Below are 27,447 nucleotides of genomic sequence, written 5' to 3'. Positions count from 1 at the left end.
CCGAAAATATCCGAATTTTCATCCTCAAATCCGTCCTATTCGGACGGTTATTAGGTTTAACGGGTTGAATTGCCATCTCTAGGTGGGAGTGGTTTGAGAACTTGAAGAAATAAAATTCTTTGGATGCATATGATCCAAAATTAAAAATGAATTGGAATGTATTTAGAATTTTACGTTTTAGGGGTCTAAATTATTTCACATTAGGGAATATAAGTTATTTAAATTTTAGTTTTTATGTAAAGTGTAGTCAACAAAATGGTCTAAATTATTTCATATTAGGGAATATAAGTTATTTAATAGGAAATTTTAATGAAAAACTCTCGGTACGGTTCACTTTAACGAAAAACCACATTTTTACACTAAAAAGTCAATTCATTTTCATTAATTTTCCTTATTTAAAATTTAGTTTTTATGTAAAGTGTGGTCAACAAAATGTGTAGTGTCAATGAAGCAACACTTTCTAAAAATCTTCACTTCAACCAATTTCTCAAATAGAAGTAAAGATGATACTGAAGGGAATTGAAACTCCATTTCAACAGTTCATCACGTTGCCCTTTTGAGATCATGTCCCAAATGGAACCAACTTAGAAAACAGTTCGTTTACAACACAGCAACGAACTTATATGCTTGAACATAACATGCGGTCTAATATCTTAGTAGATAAGGTGTTGAGTTTCCACCCATACATTTTGGGTTCGAAACTTTCCCCTTCTCTAAATTATTAATAGTTTTAAAGTCTCAATACCTTAAGTTACTAAAAAAAAAAATTTGTACAAAAAACATAGCAACGAAGAACTTCATAAAGATGTTCATGACATCTGGAAACCGATAACCTTTTCTGCGAAAGATGGCAGTCGAAACGCAGCAGTGTGGATCTGAAAGATTGAAACCAGAGGAAAGTGAATCCATTCGGAACCCAAATAAGCATCCAAACAGAGAGAATAGGCTCAAATTAATCGTTCTGAGAAGAAGAAGTTAAATAAGTAGTACCTCTGAGTTGTAGAACTTGGGAGGTCCCTTTGCCACGCCATAGTTCTCTTGATTTAATGGATTTATAGGGTGTTTAAAGTCCACGGTTGGTCCTTCCTTCGAGCAAAGCATGAACCCAATGATCCCACTAAGAGCAGAGATTCACAAGCCTATTTAGTACTGCATTAGCAAATACCAAATATAATATTAATAAGAGAGTTAATAAAATGCAAAAGGACCTCTTGCCTTGTATATGCAGGAACTGTTGTCCAGGCATAGTTGACGGAGCCCTTGAATATTTTGTGGCAGTTTGCTACGGTATCGGCAAAGTTAACAAAGTCTTTGCTCCAGAAGCTGTCCGCCGGGGTAGACAGCACACCGCCGGGGCGAAGAGCCCTTGCAACTGATTCCAGGAAGTCCTTATCAGAAAGTTCTTGTGCTGTAGCACCTGTAAGGGATTTCAGTACGTATATTGCTATGAGGATCTGGAAGTTGGATGTTTAGAACGTGATGTAAGTTTAATAATGAGAAAAAAAAAATACCCATGCCCTGGAATGCATCAATTATAATTGCATCATATGTGCCTTGAGGAACTGACTTCATGAATGCAACTCCTGCATGTTTGTTAAAAAATAGTAAGGCACAAATAAATGAAGTAAAAGAGACTTATCAGTAGGCCAAAAGCAATGTCTTGCAAAGGAGGACTTTTACGCAACGGAATATCACTATCACAGTAACCGAATCAAATTATAATGCAATGTGGAAAAGGAAAAATGCTATATTGGATTGGGATATAGCCACAATGACATCCACATTGAAAGCAAGTTTCACTTCTTCTAAAGTTATACCATACCATCGTCTATGCGTACTTGCACTCTGGGATCCTTATATCCCACAGCTATGTCCGGAAAAAAACGCTTATAAACCTGAAATACCACGAAAATTTATCCAAGGAGGGATGTGTACAACATATATACAAGAAGTTTAAAGAAAGCTTGCTCACATCTATCACCATTGTGTCAATTTCGCATATATCGATTTCTTCAACAGAAGAATGACGCGATATTTCCCTCAAAATGCCTCCATCTCCGCCTCCAACAAGCAAGACCTGAGGAAAAATTAACCAAAACAGTATTGGATAAAAAATGATCAAACAGGTTAGTTTTAGTATGCTTGTTTTGCAGGATGATGGGTGACTATGAGAGAGAGCACTAGATGAAGAGATGAGTTAACCTTCCTTGGGTTTGGGATAGAGCAAAGTGGGAGGTGAGAGAGCATTTCCTGGTAAGCAAATTCATCCCTCTCTGTGAGTTGAAGAAAACCATCCAAGATGGCTACATTGCCATGCTCTGATGACTGTAACCAAATTAATGAAACAACAGAAAAAAAACATTTGTACATGAGGGAGGTGATATTATTAATTTACTCATGTTGTAGTTTTAATAATGTGTATCCATTTTTTGAACTAAATCAGACCATGAAATATTAACATGATATTATAACACATAAATTAATAATGCATATGTACAACTAAAAACTTCTCCATAAATTTTTTTTTTTAGTTAACAGGCTGTTTGATAACCATTTTGTTTATAGTTCTCAGTTTTCATTTTTTGTAAACAAAAAAGTGAAAACCCGTTTGGTAACTACTTTCAGTTTTCAAATTGAAAAGCAAAGAGTGAAAAATAAAAGCAAAATTTGAAAACTCAAGAAAGTAGTTTTCACATTTTGATTTTTTTTAAATTGAAAATAGTTACCAAACGGGTTTTTATTTTATTTTTTAAATTGAAAATCCGTTTGGTATCTACTTTTAGTTTTCAAAAGAAATGAAAACTCAAAAACAAATTTTAAAAATTGAAGAAAGTAGTTTTCAGTTTTTTTTAATTAAAAATAGTTACCAAACGGGTTTTTATTTTTTTAAAAACTGGTAATTACTTTCATTTTCCAAAAAAATAAAAACTAAAAAATGAAAGCTAAAATTTAAAAACTCAAAAAAAGTAGTTTTCATTTTTTGGTTTTCAGTTTTTAATTTTTGATTTTCCGCTTTTTAAAAATTGAAACTAAATGAGTTTTCATTTTTACATTTGAAAAAAAGTGAAATTAAATTTGAAAAATAAAAATAAAATAATTATCAAACGAACTTTAAATAATTACCTGAAAAACAAAAAGATCTTGAAACTCTGACTTCCCATGAAATAAGGTTTTCTCCATCTTATATAAATGTGCCTTCCCTGCACCGTATATATGTGGACCAAAATGACCAAAATCAAATCTCAATTAGTTGGCATATAATGTCGCATGCAAACATATATATTTAGTAAAGTGTTATTCACAACATTTTTATCTTTCACACATTCTTATCAATCTTTGGCCATTGATCTTCAATTTATTCGATCCGACGGTCAAAATTAAAAGGGATGTGTGAAAAGTAAAAATGAGTGTGTGGATAGCACTATTTAACTCGAACGGAGATTGATCAATGCTTAATTACCAGGTCCATCTGTGGAAACATCAGCATACCATCCTGCCTTAGTAAATGCCTTAGTAAATGCAACACTACTAGGTATGGCCTCTGCCTTCTCCTTTCCATTATTATCAAAGACCAATCCCATCTCAGTATTACCATTTTGATGACCATTTGCAGCTGCACTCATTATTTCAACATCCTCCACAAGGTCTTCGTCAACAAAACCTGCAAAACCAGTAACACTACCGTTCTTCTCAGCCATGATTATCGGTTTCCAGCTACATATGATCCTAGTATGGCTCTGTGTTTATATATACACACAGATATACACACACAGACACACAGACAGAGACACACAGACACACAGACACACACAAGCATGCCTCTTTGTGGCTATTAGCTAACCAGGTCCTTTGTTGTACGCTACAGTATTTCCTGGGGCAATAAACAGGCCCCTACAGATTGATAAATGCATGGCCCTAGCCAAGTTGTGTGTATGATTGCAACCTAATTGACACGCGTTAAATACGCATCACATTGTTATTGACAGTTAAAGATAAAGCTTGAAAGCGAAGAAATCAGAGAAGAAGAGAGAGTAGCTATTTTTATTTCAATTGAATGTATTACAACCTTTTGCTATACTGAAGGCTGTCAATTCCTTATATGGCCAACATTACATGTGACAATTACTACAATACCGTTCTAACAACTACAACTATATTAACAAACTATTGCACCAGAATAATGTCATGTGTCATTACAGTTATATCAGTCATTAGTTGTCACTTATTTTTGTTTAACCTAATCTTTAGTGTGATGAGGGTATTGGTTTTTAATTGGGTTCAACTGATTTCGGACGTTTATTTGGAGAAATGTTTTACGTGACCGGAACACGAATGGTACACCACGTGTTTTTATATAAGGGGTGAGAAATTTTACTTTTTAACACACATATTCCATTATCTGCATAGTGATACGTGATGTACCATCCCGTATTCCGATCATACTGAAAAATCTCTCGTTTATTTGGGGCTGCTTTATCAAAATGAATATGCACGTAGTACTGCATGAAACTGGTATAAGCAAAATATAAACTTCCATCACTTTAACCGCCAAAGGTCCCCCTTTCTCCCTCAGAAATGGGAGAAGAATAACCAAAATAAACGGGAAGACTTCTTTTGGATACAGACGATGTTCTTTAACTAGCTTACTCACACTCTTCATTCTACTGGCGGATGTTGGGATAGCTCCCATGGACAGTGCAAAAAACTCTAACTATCAGACATGAAAAATCTTTTGATGGAATTTTGATACGTACAAAGATCATGTTTTTTATGAGGTTTATGTCTATTATAAATATCAAACAACCTTTCAAAGCTTATACATGGCTTATTTTAAACAGGCAAGTAATACACGACTTAATTAGTCCAAAATTGGATAGACACAATTTTAATTTCTATCTATAGTAATAGCAGATTTAAGAAAACTTTCCACGATGTACATATTTTTCTTGGTCAAATTTTCAACGATGTACGTATATCTGAAACAATATTGGGTAAGTTGTCATTTCCATGTTTAAAGCAAAGCAATTGCATGATATTGACAAGACATTTCAACGAGAAAATTATGGAACACAACCATATATATAGTTTGCATTTATATAAAATTAATACACATAATCGTGATGTTTGGTTTGGTGTGTTTGGATAGATTTTGTTGGGGTGGTGGTGGTATGTATATATGGAAAAAAATATTCTAATAACGATCGATATTGTCCACCGTCTTCTTCTTGAATGTTCACTTGTGTTGTGTCAACTGCTGGGTGTACAACTCCATTGACTTTAGACCCATTAATCACGGGAACGGATCCCCTCCTCAGCTTAGGACGCAGAGTCTTCTGAGCAAATTACACAGGCAGTTGAATTGTGATCCAACAGCTACAAACATGAGGTCATTCTAAAAGTTATAATAATTGTAACCGTTTGATCAAAATCCAACGGTCCGTGTAATTTGCTCAGGAGGGGATCCGTTCCCATTAATCACTTATTTACAAAAGATGGCAAACAAAATGCAGACATGAGTACCTGACCAATTGGTGTCGGCAGATATTGAGAGAGAACAAAGAGAGGATAGAGGTTAAGTTCCATTTAATTAATTAGAATTTGATTCGGGTGCCTCTGTGTTGTAAAATTTCAAGGGCTCTTCTGCAACCACAAACTATTGTTGGGGTCTCTATTGGGTGGACAGGATTTCCGAAATCCACCAGTGGCCCCTCCGTTAAGCAAAGCAAGAAGCCAATCACCACACTGAAATTAATTATCGACTGATACAGTAGTTAGAAATTAAAACTACAAGTGTACAACTAGCTAGTAATGTGATACTTGTTTTCCTCTCCTTAATTGACGAGATCCGCATCTAAAAGATGTATAAAAAAACGTATATTTTTATTTTTATTTACATCATTTAGCCGATAGGTATTTTACATCTCTCTCGTTGAAGATCTTTTAGGCCTACAAAAAATGAAATCTCATTTCAAAGTATTTTGCATCTTTCATTGGAGATGTTTTAGAAACCGTTTGATAACCATTGTGTTCTCAGTTTTCACTTTTTGAATTCAATTTTTAAAGGGGCTTGTTATATTAATACCCTACATATTGTTGAATACATCTCACATACATAATTCATCCCACAATTACTTTTTCAATTAAAAATTATCTTAAAACACCCCACATAATTGTTCATAATACCCTCGCACCTTACAATCTTAACATACACCTTACATTTTTTACATACACCCCACATTTTCTACGTACGCTATACACATTTTCTTTGAATTCTTCAAGCAATCCTACACCAACGACAATTTCGAAATACTTAGACAAGCATTAGCCTCTCCAGGGAACACTCTGATTTACTGAGTGTCTCAACATTTATCAACATGAACTCATTATAGAAGTTATACATTTTTTAACAGTCAGCATGCAACTAAATTCTGCAACATGAATTAGTTAGTAGTTAGTACCTATTGACAAGCTCAAAACCCTCTTTGAGCAACTGAGATGGCCTGTAGGAGTTGATCCTCAAACGATCAACTAAGGGATATAAGTTAAGGAGCAAACCTGGGTTCTCCTGTCAAGGGTTTTGACTACAAAACACGATCACTGTTTGACTGCATATAAAAATGGAAAAGAAAAATAAAGCACGGGGATAAGCTCACTTGGATGAAACTAATCCATGGAAAAGAGTAGTTCCATAAACGAAAGTCGAGTTATTTGGACTCTGGAGCATTGACAGGGCAAATTGCTACTTCGTCTAGCAAAGTGTGGTTAGACTGGAAAGCAACAATAAAACAAAAGGAAAACTAATGAAAAGGGCTTGAAAACTTTGAGTTTTAATGATAAGGACAAAATAAAGGGTAAAGTGAATAGTACCATAATTGACTTTTTAGTGTAAAAATGTGGTTTTTCGTTAAAGTGAACAGTGTCGGGTGCTTTTCGTTAAAGTTCCCAACAACAAAAGGTTTTGCTACCCCAGTTAAGATTGCAATTCCATACATTTACAAAGTGCGGTTTCCAAAATTTAGACATGTTTCATTTTTGTGGTCTTAAAATAATGGCCATTTCAGAGCCAAGGAAGACCATTTCAAAGTCAAGTAATGGCGATCCACCATTTCAAAGTCAAGTAATGGCAATCCACCGAGAAGGTGGATCATCGTAAAATGGCGACAAGAGAAGGGAACAGAAAACTACCACTTACAGCTTTAATAACATAGTTATTTTGGAAGCAAAAGTAGGCTTAAATAAATATCGATGTTGTTGGAATCACTAAAATAATGAAATATGAGGTCTTACTTCATGTCAAGCTTCTGAAACGTCGATCTTGTGTTTCAATCAACGTGTTTGTAGTTTCATCGGTTAGGGTTTTGTCCTACAATGGACGTGAGAGTGTATTGAGAGTTGAATAAGCTAAATAATACGTGAAAAGTAATTTTGGGTGCATTTAGATTTTTTTTTAACTTATAAGGTCGAAATTGTCATTGCATAGTAAGGTACATAAGTCATTTAATTTAAATTTTAATGTGGGGGTGTATTCAACATTATGTGGGGTGCAAATAAAAAAATCCTTTTTAAAATTGAAAACTTTTTTGCTATAACTGATGCAAATAGGAAATTAAACACTCAAAGCTACTTCTGGAAAATTTTAAAAGGCTTTTTAGCCAAAATGGTCCCTGAAATTTGCATAACACATCACTTTGGTCCCTGAGATTGAAAATCAATAGAAATGGTCCATGGGATTGTCCGCCATACATTATTTTGGTCATTTCGTTAAAAACTCCATTAAGTGTCTCAGAGCTCTTGGCAGGAAGTTTGGGCAATTTTCAAAGCTTTGTAACTCAATCGTTTCTTAACCAAATTTGACCCATAATATATCAAAATGAAGATAGGAAAGTGAAGAACAAGATTATACCTATTTGGAAGCCCAATGGTTACTGGAGATGGCCGGAAAATAGCTTGAAAGGTGACTGGTAACTCGCTGGAAACTAGGCAAACTTTAAACGTTCATAACTTCTTCAAGACTCAACGAAACCAAGTGATTCAAAATGAAAATCATACTTCTCGACAAGACAAAGAGAATGGTACATTTTTTGACAGCTAACTCACCGTGGTTTGGCCGGAAAATAGCTCGAAAATGGCTGTCTTGGTCTCGAAATAGCCACTTTTGAGCTGTTTTCCAGCCAAACCACGGTGAATTAGCCATCAAGAAAGGTATCATTCTCTTCGTCTCATCGATAAGTATGATTTTCGTTTTTGAATCACTCGATTTCGTTGAGCATTAAAGAAGTTATGAACGTTTAAAGTTTACTCAGTTTCCGGTGAGTTTTCAAGTTTTCCCACGGACCAGTCACCTTTCAGGCCATTTTCCGGCAATCTTCGGCAACCATTGGGCTTTCAAATAGGTATAATTTTATTCTCCACTTTCCTATCTTCATTTTGATATATTATGGGTCGAATTTGGTTAAGAAATGATTGAGTTACGAAGCTTTGAAAATTGCCAAAACTTCCGGCCAAGAGCTTCGGGACACTTAACGTAGTTTTTAACGGAAGGTGTCCCATCCCGACTCCGCCGTAGCACGATATTGTCCGCTTTGGGCCACGTCCTCACGAATTTGTTCATGGGTAAGAGAACCTCACTACCCAAAATGCGTCATGCTAGGAAGAAAGGGGCATGTACATATAAGGCCAGGGACCAACCCTCACCCCGCCGATGTGGGATACTACAATTCACCCCCTTAGAGAGACGACGTCTTTGTCGACACATCCGAACGAACGGTGAGTTTGGCTCTAATACCAAATTGTCACATCCCGACTCCACCGTAGCACGATATTGTCCACTTTGGGCCACGCCCTCACGAATTTGTTCCTTGGCAAGAGAACCTCACTACCCAAAACACGTCATGCTAGGAAGAGAGGGGCATGTACATATAAGGCCATGGACCAACCCTCACCCCGCCAATGTGGGATACTACAGAAGGATCAAAATAATGGATGGTGGACAATCTCAGGAACCAAAGTGATGTGTTATGCAAATCTTAGAAACTATTTTGGCTAAAAAGCCTTTTTAAAATTTTGATTGATGCAAATAGGAAATTAAACACTAACCCTTTTTGCTATTCCATTGATTAAAACCTTATTCCTTTTTAATTTTTAATCAAGATCCTTAGTTTTTAATAAATGTCATTAATTATTTCAATAATATAATATTTTTTTTATTTCTAAATATATTCATTTAGTTTTAGAAATGTTACATTTTATATATTTATATTTATGGTTAAATTTTTCATCATATATTTATATTTTTACTTTGTACCCAATTTTACTTTGCAACCTTTTTTTAATTTGTACCAATTTTCTTTTCAGTTTTAATTTGTATTCATGTATTAATTTCTTTTTGTACCCATATTTTTAAATATATTTGTACCTATTTTTAATTTTGCTAAATGTACCCATGCTAATTATATGTATTTATTTTATGTTTTAAACTATATCAGCAGTTATTTTATAAAATATGTTAATAATTATGTGGGTACATTATTTGCTATAATTTTGTGAAGAACAATATTACTTTAATATTTAATTTTAAGTAATTATTATATTTAAAAAAATTATTTGAATTTGTGAGAAATTAAATGCATAAATGCATGAGTTAAATCTTTTAAATGATGTTAAGGATCTCGATCAAAATATTTAAACAAACAAGGTTTCAGTTTAACAATTAAGTTGATTAGGGATCGGAACTAAAATGATCCACATATGATATATGTATGTATGTATGCATGCCTTGGATATGCAGGAACAATTGTCCATGCTTAATGGACTGAGCCTTTGAATATCTGGCGACATTCTGCCATGAGTTGCCCAATGTCTAAGGAACCAAATCATATGCTCTCTGCCTGAATACACATGACTCCGCCAGATCGGAGAGCTTTTGCCACCAAATCAAAGAACGGAGTCTTGTAAATCTCATGACCTTGCTCTGTATGTATGCATGCATGCATGCAAATAACAAATTATATCGATCATGTCGTATATAATAATAATGTTTAATTTCTTGCTAGACTTAAATTGAAAGACCGTAAATTCGAACCAGAAAAATATGCTACAAATAGGGTCAAGAAGAAGCATGTATATACTTATTGTATCAAATGCATCCACTATTATCGCGTCATATGTACCTTCGGGGACAGACTTGCAGTACCTACATATTGAACGTGAAGGACAATTGCCAGCTTTGAAAATGGTCCACAAACATAAATTTGGGAAACTGATTGCACACTTTTTCAGTTAACCAAACTGCATATCCATCTACCACTTAGTACTACAATTTAGCAGTATTCATCTTTATTTGTAATTAAGAGGTCTTATATTAGATTCTCACAAAAAATAAATTTAAATCACATTATTACTAATCAATTGTGAGACTTAGTCCACTCTCTCACCCCTTCATATAGGTAATATCATTTGTTAAAAAAAACAAAAAAACAAAACCTCCATACCCATCTTAATTCTAGCTCTTTATTTGTTAATTTGATAAAATAATTAAAAATTTGACGTGTGTGAAAATTAATTTATAAAATTTATATAAAAAAAAAACTAATTACCATATTTGGCGTGAAGGACGAGGGTCCTCATATCCAATGGCAAACTAGGAAAATATTTCTTGTACACCCGAGAATTGTGCGCAAATTCTTTTTCACCTAAGATTTTTTAATGGAAAGTGCTATTCACTCATTTATTTTTACTTCTCACACATATTTGTTAGTTTTTTGTAATTGATCTTCTTTCATTGTTTTTTACCCACAACAACCAGGTGTCTATTTCGCAAATGTCAATCTGCTGGACAGAAGAGTGTCGAGAAATCTCCTTTAAGATACCACCATCTGCAACGAGTAAGGCCTCAATTTTGACACAGAAGAAAACAGGGATTGAGCAAGTAGGTGACAGACTATTTATATTTAGTTGATGTTATATAATTATATAGTGTTGATGCACCAAATCAGTTGATTTTGGAACAACATAAATTCGACTATAAATCATATACATACAAGAACACAACAATATATCTTGGTTCACTTCAAGGTGGGGTTACGTTAGATCCAGTTTCACTATATGAAATGAGAGTTACATTGTTGTTGCTAGAGAGGCTAGGGTTTGCCCTCCTTTTAAAATGAGGGTGAAGGATCCCTTTTATAGAATAAGAGTTTCCTTCCCCTCTTATAGACATAATGAACTAAGTAATGAGGCTAAAATATTGAGGCTCAATATGTGGTGAATTACTTTTACTCATTTTGACTCAATTGTAATTTTTGAAAGATTTATATCACAAATTGTTCTTGAAATTGATCTACACCATCAAGATGGTTCCTGAAATTGAAAATCAATCAATGTAGTCCCTGAAAATAAGTGTCATAAATCAATGTGGTCATTTCGTCACAATTCCGTCAAAACTTCTGTTATGTGCTGACGTGACACATAAATAGGGCCCACAAGATATAAGAGTTTTTATCACAAAGGTCCCGAAAATTGACTCACACCATCAAGTTAGTCCTTGAAATTGACCCACCATCAAGATGGTCCCTAAACTTGAAAATCAATAAACGTAGTCCCTGAAAATAGGTGTTGCAAATCAATGTGTCATCTCGTTATAATTCTGTAAAAAAATTATGTCATGTGTTGATGTGGGTTCAATAATTAATTTTAAAAAGTTGTCAAAAAACTTCTTTGCACAATGAGATTATCTCAAGGCAGAGCTCGCTATTCTCCGCATCACCAAGATCACTGGGTAAGCACCTAACAAGCTTTCCAAGGTTAAGATTGTGAGGTTGTTGATCACCCAAATATTGATCGTAGAGTCACAGAAGTTGTCACCAATCCAAGTTGTCACCAAAGGTAGTCTCGATCTTAGTCCAATTCGATGAAGGGTGTGAAAATGAGTGTCTTAAGATTTTATTTTTTTTTCTAGAGAAGAGACAACGAAGGCTACCATAGATGAAGTGTAATACCCTGAAAATTTTAAATATATGAATATGTGGAGAAAATTGAAAATAAATCGATTTATGATTATGAAGAATTAAATCGAGCATATTACTGAGCTTTTATATGATCTTTCAAGAATTTATAATAATTTGTCTAAGTTTAGTTTTAAATTAAACTAGTTACGAGGTTTAAAGTTTGGACCTTAATTATTTAAAATATGTAGACCTTTCGAGGTCAAAAATCATATTTTTGAATAGAGCTCGACCTCACGAATGCGTAGGCGCAAACTATTCGTGAAACAGAGTTAGAACGAAGAAGTTATTAACCTTTAAAGTTAGGGGCATTTTAGTAAAATAGTTAAGTTCAAGATAATTCCAGATTTTTGAAGAAAAATCTGGAAGGCCACGTGTGTGGCCGAGATTTAAACACAGAAATGATGGGCGGTGTAGATGGAAAATAAAGGAGAGAAAGGAGGGAGAGAGGAGCCAATTAGAAAAAGAGGGATGAGAGGTGACCAATGAGATAAGAGAGAAAGGAGGAGAAAAGAGAGAAGAGAGACACGGGGGATTGGGACCCGGGTCATGGTGACCCGACCCGATCGGCATCATACACTTTTCCGGTGGATTTTCACCCCTTTTTCCGGTGAAATGCATCAAACCACCCTTTGGAAACCCCTCCACGATCTTCCCTCTTCCTATTGCATCCCAAAAATCATAAAATTTGGTCTTGAAATTTGGAGAAAGAACACTCGGTGCCGCGACTTTCCTTGCTCGAAATCCATCAAAATCTGAAATGTTTTGGTTCAATTACAACCACCATTAGACTCCCCTTAACAGCTGGAACAAAGCTCATTCATTGGTTGGGGCGTCGGAGTTGCTATAGAGTCGAATTGAAGACACCCAAATCTTAGGGTTCCGACGGGTTTTGACGAAATTAGAGCCTTTCTAGGCCAAATTGGCCTTGGTTGCAAGTATGAAAGTTTATCTACTCATTGAGATCTTCATTTCTGTAATTTTGAGAATTTTTAAAAATAATTGAATTTTTCGGCGAACCGGAGCGGCCGACAGCCACCCGCGGCGGCGGGTGCGGTGGGGCACGGCCAGGGAGCCTACAAGTGTGTTTTATGCAAATTTCGTTATTCTAATTATGTTTTTGAGATTTAATTGATGTGGTTTGAATATTACTACGTTTTTGGTATATGTTGGATTAAAGGAATATTTTCGGGTTTGGTTAAAATTTTGAAGTTTTGAACTACGAAAGGCTTGATCCTTGTTGAGGGTACGTAGGCAGTCTAACGAGACGTTAGATGCAGCCATAAAATAAATGTGTTTAAATATTCGAGAATTAGTATATAGATGGAAATTGATCCAAGAGAAGAAAATAAATTAGCTATGTTTTTAGGTTGGGCCTACCATAATTATTTTTCCGAAATATACAAATATTTCGGGGCAGGGGCGTTACATGAAGGTAGAAAAGTATGGGGTGGGATAAGAGGTGATTGTAGGACCGAGTTTCTGAGTTGACAACTTTTTTAATTAATTATTAAATTACTAGACATATTTCTAATTTATTTTTTATTTAGTCAGACTTGTGGGCCTATTTATGTTCCACATCAACACATAACAAAAATTTTGACATAATTACGACGGAATGACCACATTGATTTGAGAAATATATTTTCAAGAACTACATTGATCAATTTTCAATTTTAGGGACCATTTTGATGGTGTTGGTCAATTTCAGGGACCATCTTGATGGTGTGAGTCAATTTCAGAGACCATTTGTGATTAAAAAATGATTTGTGGGACCCATTTATGTGCAACATCAACACATAACAGAATTTTTGACAGAATTGTGATGGAAGAACCACATTGATTTGCGACACCTATTTTCAGGGACTACATTGATCGATTTCAATTTCAAGGACCATCTTGATGTTGTTGGTCAATTTTAGGACCATTTATGATAAAAACCCTTTTTAAAATTCTAGAAGGGCAATTTGTGGTATTTTGAATGCTTCACTATTTTGGAATGCTCCCTTTATATATATATATATTTTTTTTTTTTTGAAATGTTTGAAAGAAAGTTTATGGTATTTGAATGCTTCATTATTTTGGAATACTTCCCTTATATATGTAGAAGAATAATAAAACAATTAAAAAAAAAAAAAAAAAAAAAAAAGTGATATCGGGTTTAAGAGAGTGAAAAACAAAGGGATATAAAATGTAGTAAAAGGAAGATGGGGGACCATTTAAATGAAAACGTGTAACAATAAAAAAAGATGGTGGGACCATCGTAAACTTTTTTTTTTGCCAAAGTGGGACTATCTTAAATAAATTGTGCAATCCATTAAAATGATGATAGGACCAGAGTTGTCTTCTTTTTCGTGGCGCGAGGCTGACTTAAAAAAAAAAAATTTAGATTCCGGCGCCTTGATATGTGCCAAATTAGCTCTCGTCCAAACTCGCTCAGATTTTTATAGCTTCGTTTGGTCCTGTCTAGGCGTTCATTTAAAATGCTTTTCGATTTTGTGGCCGATTAGGAAGAGGCTTCACGACTTGCAGAGTGACGTATCGTCGCTTCTGGGCTTCATGTCCAGAGAGGGGAGGGGCGGCCACCCCTCCATGTCCCTCTGATGCTGAAGATTATCTATTTAAATCAAATTTTGTAAATCATACGATGTAGTTGATGCTTAGATTATCACTTAAGTATTCATTAATATGCTTATTTTTTATTGGTGACACATCATATAATTTACAAATTTGATCTAAAATTTAGTCTGTCTAGCATTACCTATGTGATAAAGAGAAATAATTTTCTTTCACATGGTATGCGAGGACTTATATTAATTTACCTGAAGTACCATCATACTTTGGTCTTCGAACCTCCCTTGAAATAAGATTTTTCCTGCCTTCAATGGGGTCCATATGTTGTGCTTCACGTGTAACTGGACTTCCGGTTGTAAATTAGGTATGTTTGTATTAAAATTTACTTTTGAAAAAAAAAAAAAATTTGGTTTACATCCCTCATTTTGTTACTCCATTGATTAAAATTTTATTCCTTGTTAATTTTTAATCAAGATCCTTAGGTATTAATAACATCATTAATTATTTCAATAATAAAATATTTTATTTTTATTTTTAAATATATTCCTTTAATGTTAAGAATGTTACAATTAATATGTATATATTTATGACTAAATTTTTTTTATAGTTTGTACCCATTTTTAATTTGCAAACCTTTTTTTTATTTTTACCAATTTTCTTTTCAGTTTTAATTTGTATCCATATATTAATTTCTTTTTGTGCCCATATTTTTTAAAGTTTTATTTGTATTTGTACTCATGTGTTTACCGTCACGTGATATTGTATAATTAATCAATGATAGAAAAATTACATATGGTATATTTATGTTTTATGACTAAACTTTGTATTGTATATTTATATTTTTAGTTTGTACCCACTTTTAATTTGCAACCTTTTTTTAAATTTGTAGTATTTTCTTTCTAGTTTTAATTTGTACCCATGTATTAATTTCTTTTTGCACCCATATTTTTTAAAATTTCATTTGTACTCATAATTTTTTAATCTTTTACTTGTATCCTAATTTATTTATAATGTACCCATTCTTCTTTATTAATGTACCACTTTGTTATATGTGAAATGTAACATCCCACATCGCCCAAAGGAGTGGATCTTGTAAGCCTTATATGTATATTCTTATCTTTACCTAGCACGAGACCTTTTGAGAGCTCACTGACTTCGGGTTTCTTCGGAATTACAAAGTAAAGAGTTCGCGCGAGAGCAATCTCATTATGGGTGACCCACTAGGAAGTTCTCGTGTGAGTTCCCATAAACAAAACAGTGAGGGTGTGGTCGGGGCCCAAAGTGGACAATATCGTGTTACGGCGGAGTCGAGCCCGGGATGTGGTGTGGGCCTGGGCCGGGATGTGACATGAAATGTACCAATTTTTTTTGTAAAATGTACCAATTCTTTTAACACTATGGATACATTCTTTTGCCATTTATTATTTCTTATTGTTACATAGTTTTTGTCCATTTATTCAATCAAAATGTTTGAATTTTTTTATTGTAGCCGTTTCTAATAGTATTATAATGAGGGATTTTAAATTTATAGGATTATAAATCTCATAAAATATCAAACAATTAATGTCAAAATTATAAAAATAAAAATATTAACAGCAATATAATGAGGTGTACAAAGTCAAATGACTTTGATCAAACTTTGAATACCATTAAGGTTTTAGTCAAAGAATGTTAGGGACTAGGGACCGCATCCAAAGTATCCCAAAAAAAGATTTGTGCTTGCCCTACAAGATCAAGAAATATTTTTAACAAATTGGCTTTGGAACATAATAGGCTTACAAATTTGTCCATGGTAATTTCTCACCACTGTTTACCAGGATTATACTATATACTGATGATATACATAACTCCCTTGTTTGAAGCAGGAGTTACAAGTAATGAAATTTGACAAATTAACACAATGCAACTTTTAAAATCATATTAAACAAAGTAAAAAAAATGTATTGTAAAATTATAAAAAAAAAAATCAAACTTCATGTCAAATGAAACCCACCTGGCCATATCGGACAAAAATCAGAAAACCATCCAGGAACCTTTGGATGATCATCATCTGCAAGTTCTTTAACATTGTATTCAGTTCCAGCTGAGATTGGTGGAAGGGAGACTTCACTATCGCCATTTCTGACGACCACAACTGCTTCTTCTTTTGGCATTTTAGCATACAAATTATATTCAGATATGTTGTCTGCTCCACGCAACAAAACCAAAACCAATTTGTCCAACTAATTTTGTCTAATGGGTTCTCTGGGTTGTAGTTAATTATTTGTCAAAACCGAGGTGGCTCAGCTTGACAAATAACCTAGCTATATAGCGTTTCTGCGGGGTTGCTAAACCATTTGCTCATATGTGCATATTTATAGGTCCTAATGAGGGTGAGGAACCAATTAAATTATATACAAGGAACACTTTCTTGCAAGGGAAATTATGTTCTACATGGCATCATTTGAGTTACTAGTATAATATTAGTTTGATATAAGGATTTTTTTTTTATACACAAGCTGCTGTATGGTGTTACTGATTCATATATACCTTAGTAATGAAAACTTTGGGATGTAATATGGTAGGTGAATATCTCTCTATACTTACTATTAGTAAATAAATACTCATTGGCAATTATAGTGTGTAAAATGTCAATTATACTATTTTCATCCTTAATAAGTTTGATAATGAACAAAAAAGAAGAAGAGAAATTAGTTAGAATGATCAATTTTTGACATTTGGTTGCAGAAATGATCAGTTTTTATTATGTCATTATTATATCATCGTTGTTCGGTCGTTAGTGTCATATAATAAAATCAATATGTTATCATTAGTAAAAACTTATCATTTCTGCAACAAAATGTAAAATATAATCATTGTAACTAATTGCCCAAAAAATAATGTCTATAAAAGAATTAGCTATACTTTTACTCCTCCACTTTTCCTCTCCCACTTTCTATTTTCCCCTTTGAATTTAAATTCCCTCATTATCAAGACTCATACGTAGTGGTTGGCCTCTAATCTAGTATATGGTGAGAACATCGGATCAAAAAAGCAATATGAAAATTGGAAAACTACCGTTCTACACTTTGAGAAAATTGTGTGGAAAAGCAAAAGTACATACTGAAAAGAAGTGATCTAATTAGAGGGGCAATGTAAATTTTTGGATCAAAAGGGGACACACACCATTTACTTTAATCATATAAACAATGGAATAATATCGTGTATTTTTACATAAACAAACATGTGTTCTTCTATTTAGCATTCTAAAATTCCTTTCTATTTCACAAATTCAACAAATTTAAACATCGTGTTATGAAATTCGTTACAAAATGTGCTTAAAAAAATCCGAGAGAGGGATAATAAAAGTTTCAGTCTTCAACTCAAAGTTTTTTTTTTAGTTTTAATGAACAAAATACAAAATGAAAAGTAGAAAGAGAAAAAAAAGGCGATGAACATTTGGCGCGTTATTCCCGTTCATGTAACGATCATGAAAACCCGAAACCTCAGCCTTCCTCTCTTCTTCTTTTTCTTATTTCCCCCACAAATCTCCCTCTCCCTCTCTCTCTCTCTCTCTTTCTCTCTCTCTCTCTCTCTCTCTCTCTCTCTCTCATGGCTAAATCTCAAAACGCCCAGAGATGATGCACAGCTTCCAGCCATATGCCGCTGCCTCGGCTCGCTTCCACAACTTCTCGACCCCATTTTACCTCAACAAGGAGATCCCGTGGTGGTACCAGATCCTCGACCCAGGATCCGAACGCGTGACCCAATGGAACCACATCTTCTTTGTCATATGCATCGCCGGCCTTTTCCTTGACCCCCTCTATTTCTTCTTGCCCACCACGTCCAGCGACCAAGCCGCTTGCATGCAGATCAACATGGGCCTTGGCATCTTGGTCACCTTCCTCCGTACAGTCGCTGACTTCTTCTACATTATCCATATCCTAATCAAATTTCGAATTGCTTATATCGACCCTGGTTCTAGGGTTTTTGGGCGGGGCCAGCTCGTTAAAGACCCCAGGGCCATCGCGATCCGCTACCTCAAGGGCGACTTCTCTATCGATCTCGCCGCCTCCCTTGATAAATTCTGGTGAGTTAGTTTGGTTCCTGGAGGCAGACAAGAAAAATGAAATAGAGAACACAGAATCGGGGGGAATGTGAAAGGTTTCTTATCTGTGAAGTAATCACAGATATTTCAATAAATATCAACTTAGGATATTTCCTTACAAGCTAATCTAGAGCAATCTCAGCCCTTGATTCAAAACAAAGATCTAAAGCATACACTTGTCTTATGAGACTAGACATACACTTTTCTATTGATTTCTTCCTTCTTAAACACTTGAACAAAACTGAATTCTATTTAATTCCAACACTCCCCTTTAAATGAATTCTGGTTTTGATCCCAAGCATTCCTCTGAGATAGACAAACCTTTCCCTCGGTAGAGCTTTGGTGAAGATGTCGGCCATTTGATCCTGTGATTTGCAGTAGATCAGTTCAATGGTATTCTCCTGCAAGGCTTCCCTTATGAAGTGAAACTTCCTTTTGATATGCTTGGTTTTCTGATGAAAAATAGGATTCTTGGTCATAGCTATTGCTGATGTGTTGTCACACATAAGTGGTGAAGCATCCACTTGCATTTCACCAAAATCCTTTAACACAAACCTCAACCATATAGCTTGGGAGGTAGCCATTGCAGCACTCACATACTCTGCTTCAGCCGTAGACAATGCAACACTTTGTTGCTTGACAGAAGCCCAAGAAAATATCCCAGAACCGAATGTAAATGCATATCCTGAGGTACTTCTCATGTCATCTTCACTGCCACCCCAATCGCTGTCACAGAAGCCTACCAGAATTGCTTTTTCTCCCTTTTCATATTTGATTCCATAATCCAAGGTCCCTGAGATATACCTTAGTACTCTCTTAGCAGTTCCCATGTGAATTCTCGTGGGATTATGCATAAACCTTGATAAGAGACTGGCTGCATACATAATGTCAGGTCTTGTAGCAGTCAAATAAAGCAGACTTCCAACCATCCTTCGGTATAAGCATTCATCAGCAGATTCAGAACCATCCACTTTACAAAGTTTCTCATTCGTGATCAATGGTGTTGCCACAGATTTGCATCCTTTCAGATTGAATCTTTCAAGCAGTGATTGTGCATACTTCTGTTGATGTATGAAAATCCCAGTAGTTTCTTGTATTACTCCAATTCCCAAGAAGTGATGCAACAAGCCAAGATCCGACATCTCATATTGTCTCATCATTTCCCTTCTGAATTCTTCAATCATTTCTTCACAATTACCAGTAAAGACCACATCATCAACATATATAGACACAATAAGCATCTCAGAGTTCTCACCAGTTTTTGTATATAATGTTGCTTCACTAGGACTTTTGTTAAATCCACTCTTGCTGAAATAGGAATCTATCTCACTGTACCAAGCCCTGGGGGCTTGTTTGAGTCCATACAGTGCTTTGTTTAACTTGTAGACCTTCTCCTCTTTATTTGGCACTTCAAATCCTTGTGGTTGATCCACATACACTTCTTCCTCCAAAATGCCATTTAGAAAAGCTGATTTGACATCTAACTGGTGAAGTTTCCATCCCTTTTGGGCAGCAAGAGCAATCAAGGTTCTAATGGTGTCTAACCTTGCCACTGGGGCAAAGGTTTCATTGAAATCTACCCCAGGTTGTTGTGAGTAGCCCTTGGCAACTAATCTTGCTTTGTTCTTCTGTATTGATCCATCCAAATTCAGTTTGATCTTGTAAATCCATTTCACACCTATCACAGGTTTATCACTTGGTCTATTTACCAATTTCCAAGTAGAGTTTTTCTCAATCATGGCAATTTCTTCACTCATTGCTTTCTGCCAGGATTGATCCTTCTCAGCTTCTTCAAAACTCTCTGGTTCAACAACACAATAGTTACACACTGCATAGATCTCATTTAAACTCCTCATTCTCGATGGAGTTGATTCAGGGGAGGAATCCTGTAATTCTTGTCCTTCTGCATTTGAAGTAGAGGACTGAGATCCTTGTGTTGGAGTTGAAAAATCAGTTTGACTCTCATCTTGTATAACAGGTTCATTCACATTTTGCACTTCAGCTTGTGCTTCTTCCATTGCTAGTGGAAATGAGATGGTGTCTATGTTATTGGTTTCCCAATTCCATGCTTCATTCTCCTTGAACACCACATCCCTTGAGAGAATCACTTTACGTGACTCAATATTGTAGAGCCTATAGCCCTTTTCACAGCTTCCATAACCTACAAGGACACACTTGACACTATTGATCTCAAGCTTGTGTCGTAGTTGAGATGGTATCTGTGCATAGCAGATTGATCCGAACACCTTCAAGTGCTTCACACTTGGTTTTCTGCCACTAAATGCCTCAAACGGTGTTTTCTTCTCAAGTGCTTTAGTTGGACACCTGTTTAGGAGATACACAGATGTATTGACAGCTTCACCCCAAAAAGAAAGTGGCATTTTCTTATCATGGAGCATTGACTTGGTCATTTCAACCACGGTCCTGTTCTTCCTCTCAGCCACACCATTCTGTTGTGGTGTGTAGGCCACTGTCAATTGCTTCTGTAATCCTGCTCCTTCACAGAATTCTTGGAACTCAAGTGAAGTGAATTCACCACCTCTGTCGCTTCTTAGTCTTTTGATCTTGAGACCACTCTGAAGTTCAACCATCATTTTGAATTTCTTGAAGATTGAAAAGACTTCACTCTTGTTTCTCATAAGATATACCCAAACCATCCTGGTGCAGTCATCAATGAATAGCAGAAAATATCTGTTCCCACTGAGTGTAGGTGTCTTCATTGGACCACACACATCTGTGTGTATGAGTTCTAGAGGTTGACTTGCTCTCCATGCACTTCCAGTTTCAAAAGAGTCCCTGTGATGCTTCCCCAATATGCAACCTTCACACGGTTCTTTAGTCTCTTGTAACTCAGGAAGACCAGTCACCATTTGTAGTTTCTCCAATCTCTTTAAACTGTGAAAGTTGAGATGTCCGTACCTCTTATGCCATAACCAAGAGTTTTCTGCAACACTTGCTTTTAGAGCAATCGAATCATTGTAATCTAGCATAAGTGGAAAGCTTTTGTTTTCTGTCATGCCAACTTGTGTTACCAAGTTTTGGAGGCTTCTGTCATCAAAGATCTCCACCATATTGTCTCCAAAAAGTAAGAAGTAACCATGAGCAATCATCTGTCCCACACTAAGGAGATTCTCATCAAGACCTGGTACAAGTATTACATCCTTGATGAATCTTCTTCCACCCTTTGTCTCTAGAACAAGAGTTCCTTTTCCAGTAGCTTCCACTAGTTGTCCATTCCCCATTTTAACTCTGCAATTGAAGCTTCTGTCAATGTTGATCAGTAAGGATTCATATGCAGTCATGTGATTACTGCATCCACTGTCAATATACCAGATTCCTTTCTTGTTTTCAGTTTTTGCAACACTACAAGCATAAAAGACATTTACTTCCTCTTCTTCTGCTCTATGTGCATAGTTGACAACTTGGTTCCTTCTTGGATTACAATCTTTTGCTAGATGGCCAAATCTGTCACACTTGGTGCATTTGGGTTTTCCCTTGAACCAGCAAACACCATAGTGTAATTTGTCACAGATTTTACACTTGGTTTTGGTAGACTCACTGCTAGATTCTGATTTTGATTGTGAAGTATGGTTGTTGTCCCATTTCTTCCCTTTTCCTTTCCATAATTTCTTTTGATTTGAGTTGCTCCCCTGACCCCTGTAACTGCTATCTCTCTCAGTCACACTTAGGCTAGTAAAAGCCTTTTCAGCTAAGTTTTCAGAATGCATATTTAACCTCTGCTCATAGCCTTTCAATGTACCAATCACTTCTTGAACCTCAATGGAGTCAAGGTCTTTAGTTTCTTCTATAATAGATGCGATGGAATCATAAGATTTAGGCAAGCTAATAAGTATCTTTTGCACTAATCTTTGATTTGTCAGTTCTTCACCAAGAGTTTTCATTTGATTCACAATATCAGTCAATCTTGTTAAATAAACAGATAGAGCTTCACCATCATTCATCCTAGTGTACTCAAAATCTCTTCTTAAACATTGTAGTTTGACAGACCTAACCTTTTTATCACCACGAAATTCTTGTTGAAGAACATCCCATGCAGTCTTGGAGGTTTCAAAGTTTGAGATTCGAGGAAAGATCTCATCAGACACTGCCCCTTGAATGATACCAAGAGCTTTTGCATCTCTTGTTTCATTAACTTTCATTGCTATCTTCCTCACAGACTGTTGATCTTCATCGCTAGAATCATTTTCAGTTTCTACAGTTTCATAACCCTTGTCCACCAAATTCCAGAGATCATGTGATTTGAATATGGTCTTCATCTTGATGGACCAAAAGTCGTAGTTGATCCCATTGAAAATAGGAGCCCTCAGATCTCCTCCACTGCTCGAAGTAACCATGTGAGGCTTTGTAAGAACAGATGAGATTTTCACGATCTGGGTATGTTTTTTCCCTTTCCTTTTCAGAGATACGAAGCACACACACAAAACGCCCAGTCCTGAATTTGATCAGAACCTAAGCTCTGAGGCCATGATAAATTCTGGTGAGTTAGTTTGGTTCCTGGAGGCAGACAAGAAAAATGAAATAGAGAACACAGAATCGGGGGGAATGTGAAAGGTTTCTTATCTGTGAAGTAATCACAGATATTTCAATAAATATCAACTTAGGATATTTCCTTACAAGCTAATCTAGAGCAATCTCAGCCCTTGATTCAAAACAAAGATCTAAAGCATACACTTGTCTTATGAGACTAGACATACACTTTTCTATTGATTTCTTCCTTCTTAAACACTTGAACAAAACTGAATTCTATTTAATTCCAACATCCCTACCACTCCCACAGGTAGTTACTCAACAATGATTTCTACACTCCCTTTTTCTCACCTTTTTTAGTTGTTGCCTGCATAAATCAAAGGAGAATCAAATGACAGAAACAAAAGGTGCAGTGCAAAATGAGAAAACAGGTGTGCGGGAATCCTTTCCCGTACAAATTTGGTGTACCTTTCCTTAGTAGAGGTGGATCTCGATTTTTCGATTATTTTTACTTTTCTGTGTTTAACAAGTTATTTGTGCATATGTGTTAAACTATAATTTCCAGGAAGTATCTGAGCAGTGTCCAATCACTTATGGAATATAATTTATTTTGTTTTGCAGATTATGATTTGGTTTGTAATTCCCGCAGTGAAAAACTCAACAGCTGCTCATGCTAATCACACCCTTTCTCTAATTGTGCTCATTCAATATATTCCTCGATTTATTCAACTTTTCCCTCTCAACCGGCAAATTACTAAATCGACCGGCGTTGTAGCCAAGACTGATTGGTCAGGGGCAGCTTACAATCTTGTTCTGTTTTGTCTAATTGCACATGTAAGAGCCTGGCCAGCTATTTATATCTATGTGTGTGTTTGTGTCCCATTTTTTTTCCTTTAAATTATTACTTCGTACTTACAATTTGACAATGACATCTTACGTTGCTAGACTGTTGATTTTGATATCATTGTTTCGATAAGCTCTTCTTCGAATATTTGGTGCCAAATTGATGGTCTGATGACAACATAAAATGCGGGATAATAACTGATCCCCCGATTTACTATGGCGCGCCTGATTTAATTTGGTTTGATTGTTACGATGGTTGTTGTTGTTCAGTGCAGATTGTTGGAGCTTCATGGTATGTGCTGTCCATTAGACGGCAGTACGAATGCTGGACGCAAGAATGTAAAAAGGAAGTGAATAACACACACTCTCCATCCTGTAAAATTTCGTTTCTTGATTGTGCCAGTGCCGAAAACCGCGAACGAAAACTTTGGCTAAAAATCACAAAAGTTGAGACTAGTTGTGATGCTGCTGGTAAGGACGACTTTGAGTTTGGAATGTTTGCGGAGGCTTTAACTAACGAGGTTGCTTCTGCATACATCATTGAAAAATATTTCTACTGCCTTTGGTGGGGTATGAGAAATTTATGGTATGCTTTGTTGTTACTAGCTCAAGCCAAATGCATTTTTTGCTGTTACATTTGGATCATATAATACTAGTTACTTGTCGGTCAAGGAATGAATACAGTTGAAAATTAAGCAAGCTAGTTGTGCTAATTCATGTCTTGTACTCATTTCGCGATACGCAGTTCATACGGACAAGATATTAAGCCAAGCACGTTTATCAGTGAAACCTCATTTTGCATTCTCATTGCCGTTCTTGGTCTAGTTCTCTTCTCACATCTCATGAGCCAGATGCAGGTATAATTTGCTCAACGCATCTATTACATACAAGAAAATGTTAATCTAGTTCTAATTTCTCCTACGCATGGTTGAATTTTCTGATACATTCGTTACTTTTTATATAAATTTTCTGATTTCTTCAAGACCTATCTGCAATCTGCAACGATTAGAATTGAGGAATGGCGGGTAAAAAGGAGAGACACAGAGGAGTGGATGAGGCACCGTCAGCTCCCTCAGGAGCTGCAAGAGCGTGTTCGTCGGTTTGTTCAATATAAGTGGATTGCCACAAGAGGTGTAGATGAGAAAAACATTTTGCAATCCTTGCCTGTGGATCTCCGCCGCCAAATCCAAAGGCATTTATGTCTTGCCCTTGTTCGCCGTGTAAGCGTTATGTTTGGGAGACTGTCGATCTATACCATTGATCACATGCTGACACTTGCTAATAAGCGCAAAGCAGCTGAGTTATAAGTTGTTGGCACTGATCGATTACTGATTTGAATTCATGAGATTGAAAGGTGGTCTAATTTTCTTTAATTTTCAGGTACCCTTTTTCGCACAAATGGACGATCAGCTTCTAGACGCCATATGTGAACGCCTCGAGTCATCCCTAAATACCAGGAACACATACATCATCAGGGAAGGTGATCCTGTGAATGAGATGCTTTTCATCATCAGAGGACAACTTGAGAGCTCCACAACTGATGGTGGAAGGACAGGGTTCTACAACTCAACTACCCTCAAGCGGGGGGATTTCTGCGGCGAAGAGTTGCTCACATGGGCCTTGATGCCTACATCAAGCCTCAACCTTCCATGCTCGACACGCACAGTGAGGTCCCTAACTGAAGTTGAGGCATTTGCACTAAAAGCTGAAGACCTCAAGTACGTTGCCAATCAATTCAAGCGCCTGCACAGCAAAAAACTGCAGCATGCTTTTCGGTACTATTCACACCAGTGGAGAACTTGGGGGGCTTGTTTTATACAAGTTGCTTGGAGAAGGTTTAGGAAGCGAAAGTTGGCAATGGAGTTGGCAAAAGAGGAGGAGTACTATTATACACATGTTTTGGAGCAAGAAGAGCATGGCAATGGCAATGAATCAAGAGTAGGGACTAGTAGCATAGGAGGTGCTGAGAGGTCATCGTCAGAGGCGAACTTGCCGCATAGTATTCCGCTTGGGCCGGCGTTGTTGGCTTCCAAATTTGCTGCAACCACCAGAAGAGGGATTCAGAAGGTGGCATCAGTTATTCACCATGATGAAACCAGTATGCCCAAAAAACTGTTCAAGCCAGATGAGCCTGATTTTTCAGCAGATTAGTTGAGTATATAATAATCAGAATCCTTTGATTTTTGCCACAATAAATACCAAATAGAGTGACTAGTTATGAGGTTAGTGAGATCAATTCTTGTCACTATTAGCCACTTATATATGCGGATGAATTAAAATATAAAGGTATATAGACAGTTTGTAGTGCTACATATTCGAATCTGATAATTTCCAGTTTGTAAAATGTAAGGAAACATGCAATGGAACTAAGCAAGTTAGATAGATGAGTAGTGAATGAACCAGTCATAGTCAGTCCACTACAACCAGAGTTTGATACCGTTACTTCTTCGGCGATGGCAACTTCTGTGAGACTGTGGTGGCTAATTCACCATCGTTGTCTAGGAAGGACTTGATCAGACGAGTGTTTGTTATAGACTTATAGCCCCTCAACATCGTCACCCCATGTTGTGTACAAGGAGCAAACACTAGTCCAATTTCGTATGGGTTGCAAAGACTCCAAACCACTAAGTGCGGCACCTCCCGTACCCTTTCTCCTTAAACTTGCTTTGTAATTCCTCGAAACCAGCCTCATAGCCTCCGACGTCAAATTCAACGTAGTTGTCAGTGGTGTAAATCATTACACTGATCAATCAGTACAACTTGAAAATACAAACGGGTCTTGAATTACAAGAGACATCGAAATGAAAAGCAAACACGGTGCCAAAGTAATTGAGAGGGGATGACGTTACTTAACAATTTCAATCCCCTTTGGCTTTAGGTTTTGCTTGCAACTACTGAATAAGGTACACTCTTCTCATGGTTGGAAGTTGCATCAAACTTTAGGATCCTCAAGCATTATTCTGTCTTGTTTTGGATGCTGAATTGGGCTGCTAGATAGAATTGCCTTCCTCTTGTTTTCACTTCAATTGAAAAACTTTGGGACCACCAACCAAACTAAAATCCAAAACCAAACCAATTATTCTGTGAGTCCAACAAAGAATGTGAAGTAGTGATCACAACCCTAATTTCATATTATATATGCGCATGACTCAAGTGTCAAATTTGATTCGGAAAGTGTCAGAACACGTTTAGTAATGAGTTCGATATAAGTTATGGCCCATTGTAAAAATGTTGTCATATTATATAACCGAACAATAGAGTTGATGATTGTCATAGAAAATTTCAAGTTTACTCAAGGTATGAGATTTTGGGATGTCATGGTGGAAACAAGTGCCAAGAGTCCGGTAAATTCACTTGCTTCAAATGAAGAGTGAAATTAATGGTGATGATGGAGTTCTCCTAGTTGAAGATACCAAAAAGGTCACGTAGGATTTAAGTGCTTTCACTTGCCAT

At 36.1% G+C, this 27,447-nt stretch overlaps 2 protein-coding genes across 2 annotated transcripts; one reads left to right on the top strand and one right to left on the bottom strand.

Annotated features, from left to right (window-relative positions):
• Positions 1–510: 510 nt before the first annotated feature.
• On the bottom strand, positions 511–4,045 carry LOC126626219 (spermidine synthase 1-like). The gene is made up of 9 exons (XM_050295459.1): positions 3,461–4,045; positions 3,124–3,200; positions 2,203–2,325; positions 1,973–2,077; positions 1,823–1,895; positions 1,512–1,583; positions 1,216–1,417; positions 991–1,117; positions 511–875 (listed from the first exon to the last, which is right to left on the bottom strand). The coding sequence occupies exons 1-9, from the start codon at positions 3,696–3,698 to the stop codon at positions 810–812; spliced, it is 1,083 nt and encodes a 360-aa protein (XP_050151416.1). The 5' UTR covers positions 3,699–4,045; the 3' UTR covers positions 511–809.
• Positions 4,046–18,097: 14,052 nt separating this feature from the next.
• Positions 18,098–26,249, top strand: LOC126626218 (probable cyclic nucleotide-gated ion channel 16). The gene is made up of 7 exons (XM_050295457.1): positions 18,098–18,635; positions 23,451–23,461; positions 23,773–23,985; positions 24,270–24,580; positions 24,740–24,851; positions 24,978–25,214; positions 25,375–26,249. The coding sequence occupies exons 1-7, from the start codon at positions 18,194–18,196 to the stop codon at positions 26,143–26,145; spliced, it is 2,097 nt and encodes a 698-aa protein (XP_050151414.1). The 5' UTR covers positions 18,098–18,193; the 3' UTR covers positions 26,146–26,249.
• The last annotated feature ends 1,198 nt before the right edge of the window (positions 26,250–27,447 follow it).

The sequence above is a fragment of the Malus sylvestris genome, chromosome 6, assembly GCF_916048215.2.
Source record: "Malus sylvestris chromosome 6, drMalSylv7.2, whole genome shotgun sequence".
Classification (NCBI taxonomy): domain Eukaryota; kingdom Viridiplantae; phylum Streptophyta; class Magnoliopsida; order Rosales; family Rosaceae; genus Malus; species Malus sylvestris.
The sequence above is the reverse complement of the archived record's forward strand: the minus strand, read 5'-3'. Positions and strand labels throughout refer to the sequence as shown.

What these genes read in the sequence shown, in the direction of transcription:
- LOC126626219 (XM_050295459.1), bottom strand. Translation starts at nt 3,698, where the DNA reads ATGGCTGAGAAGAACGGTAGTGTTACTGGTTTTGCAGGTTTTGTTGAC. An exon ending in TGTTTCCACAGATGGACCTG is followed by an intron (nt 3,201 to 3,460) that starts GTAATTAAGCAT and finishes TATACGGTGCAG; the next exon opens with GGAAGGCACATTTATATAAG. An exon ending in CCAAGTTCTACAACTCAGAG is followed by an intron (nt 876 to 990) that starts GTACTACTTATT and finishes TCAATCTTTCAG; the next exon opens with ATCCACACTGCTGCGTTTCG.
- LOC126626218 (XM_050295457.1), top strand. Translation starts at nt 18,194, where the DNA reads ATGATGCACAGCTTCCAGCCATATGCCGCTGCCTCGGCTCGCTTCCAC. An exon ending in TGGGGTATGAGAAATTTATG is followed by an intron (nt 24,581 to 24,739) that starts GTATGCTTTGTT and finishes CGCGATACGCAG; the next exon opens with TTCATACGGACAAGATATTA. An exon ending in ATCTCATGAGCCAGATGCAG is followed by an intron (nt 24,852 to 24,977) that starts GTATAATTTGCT and finishes GATTTCTTCAAG; the next exon opens with ACCTATCTGCAATCTGCAAC.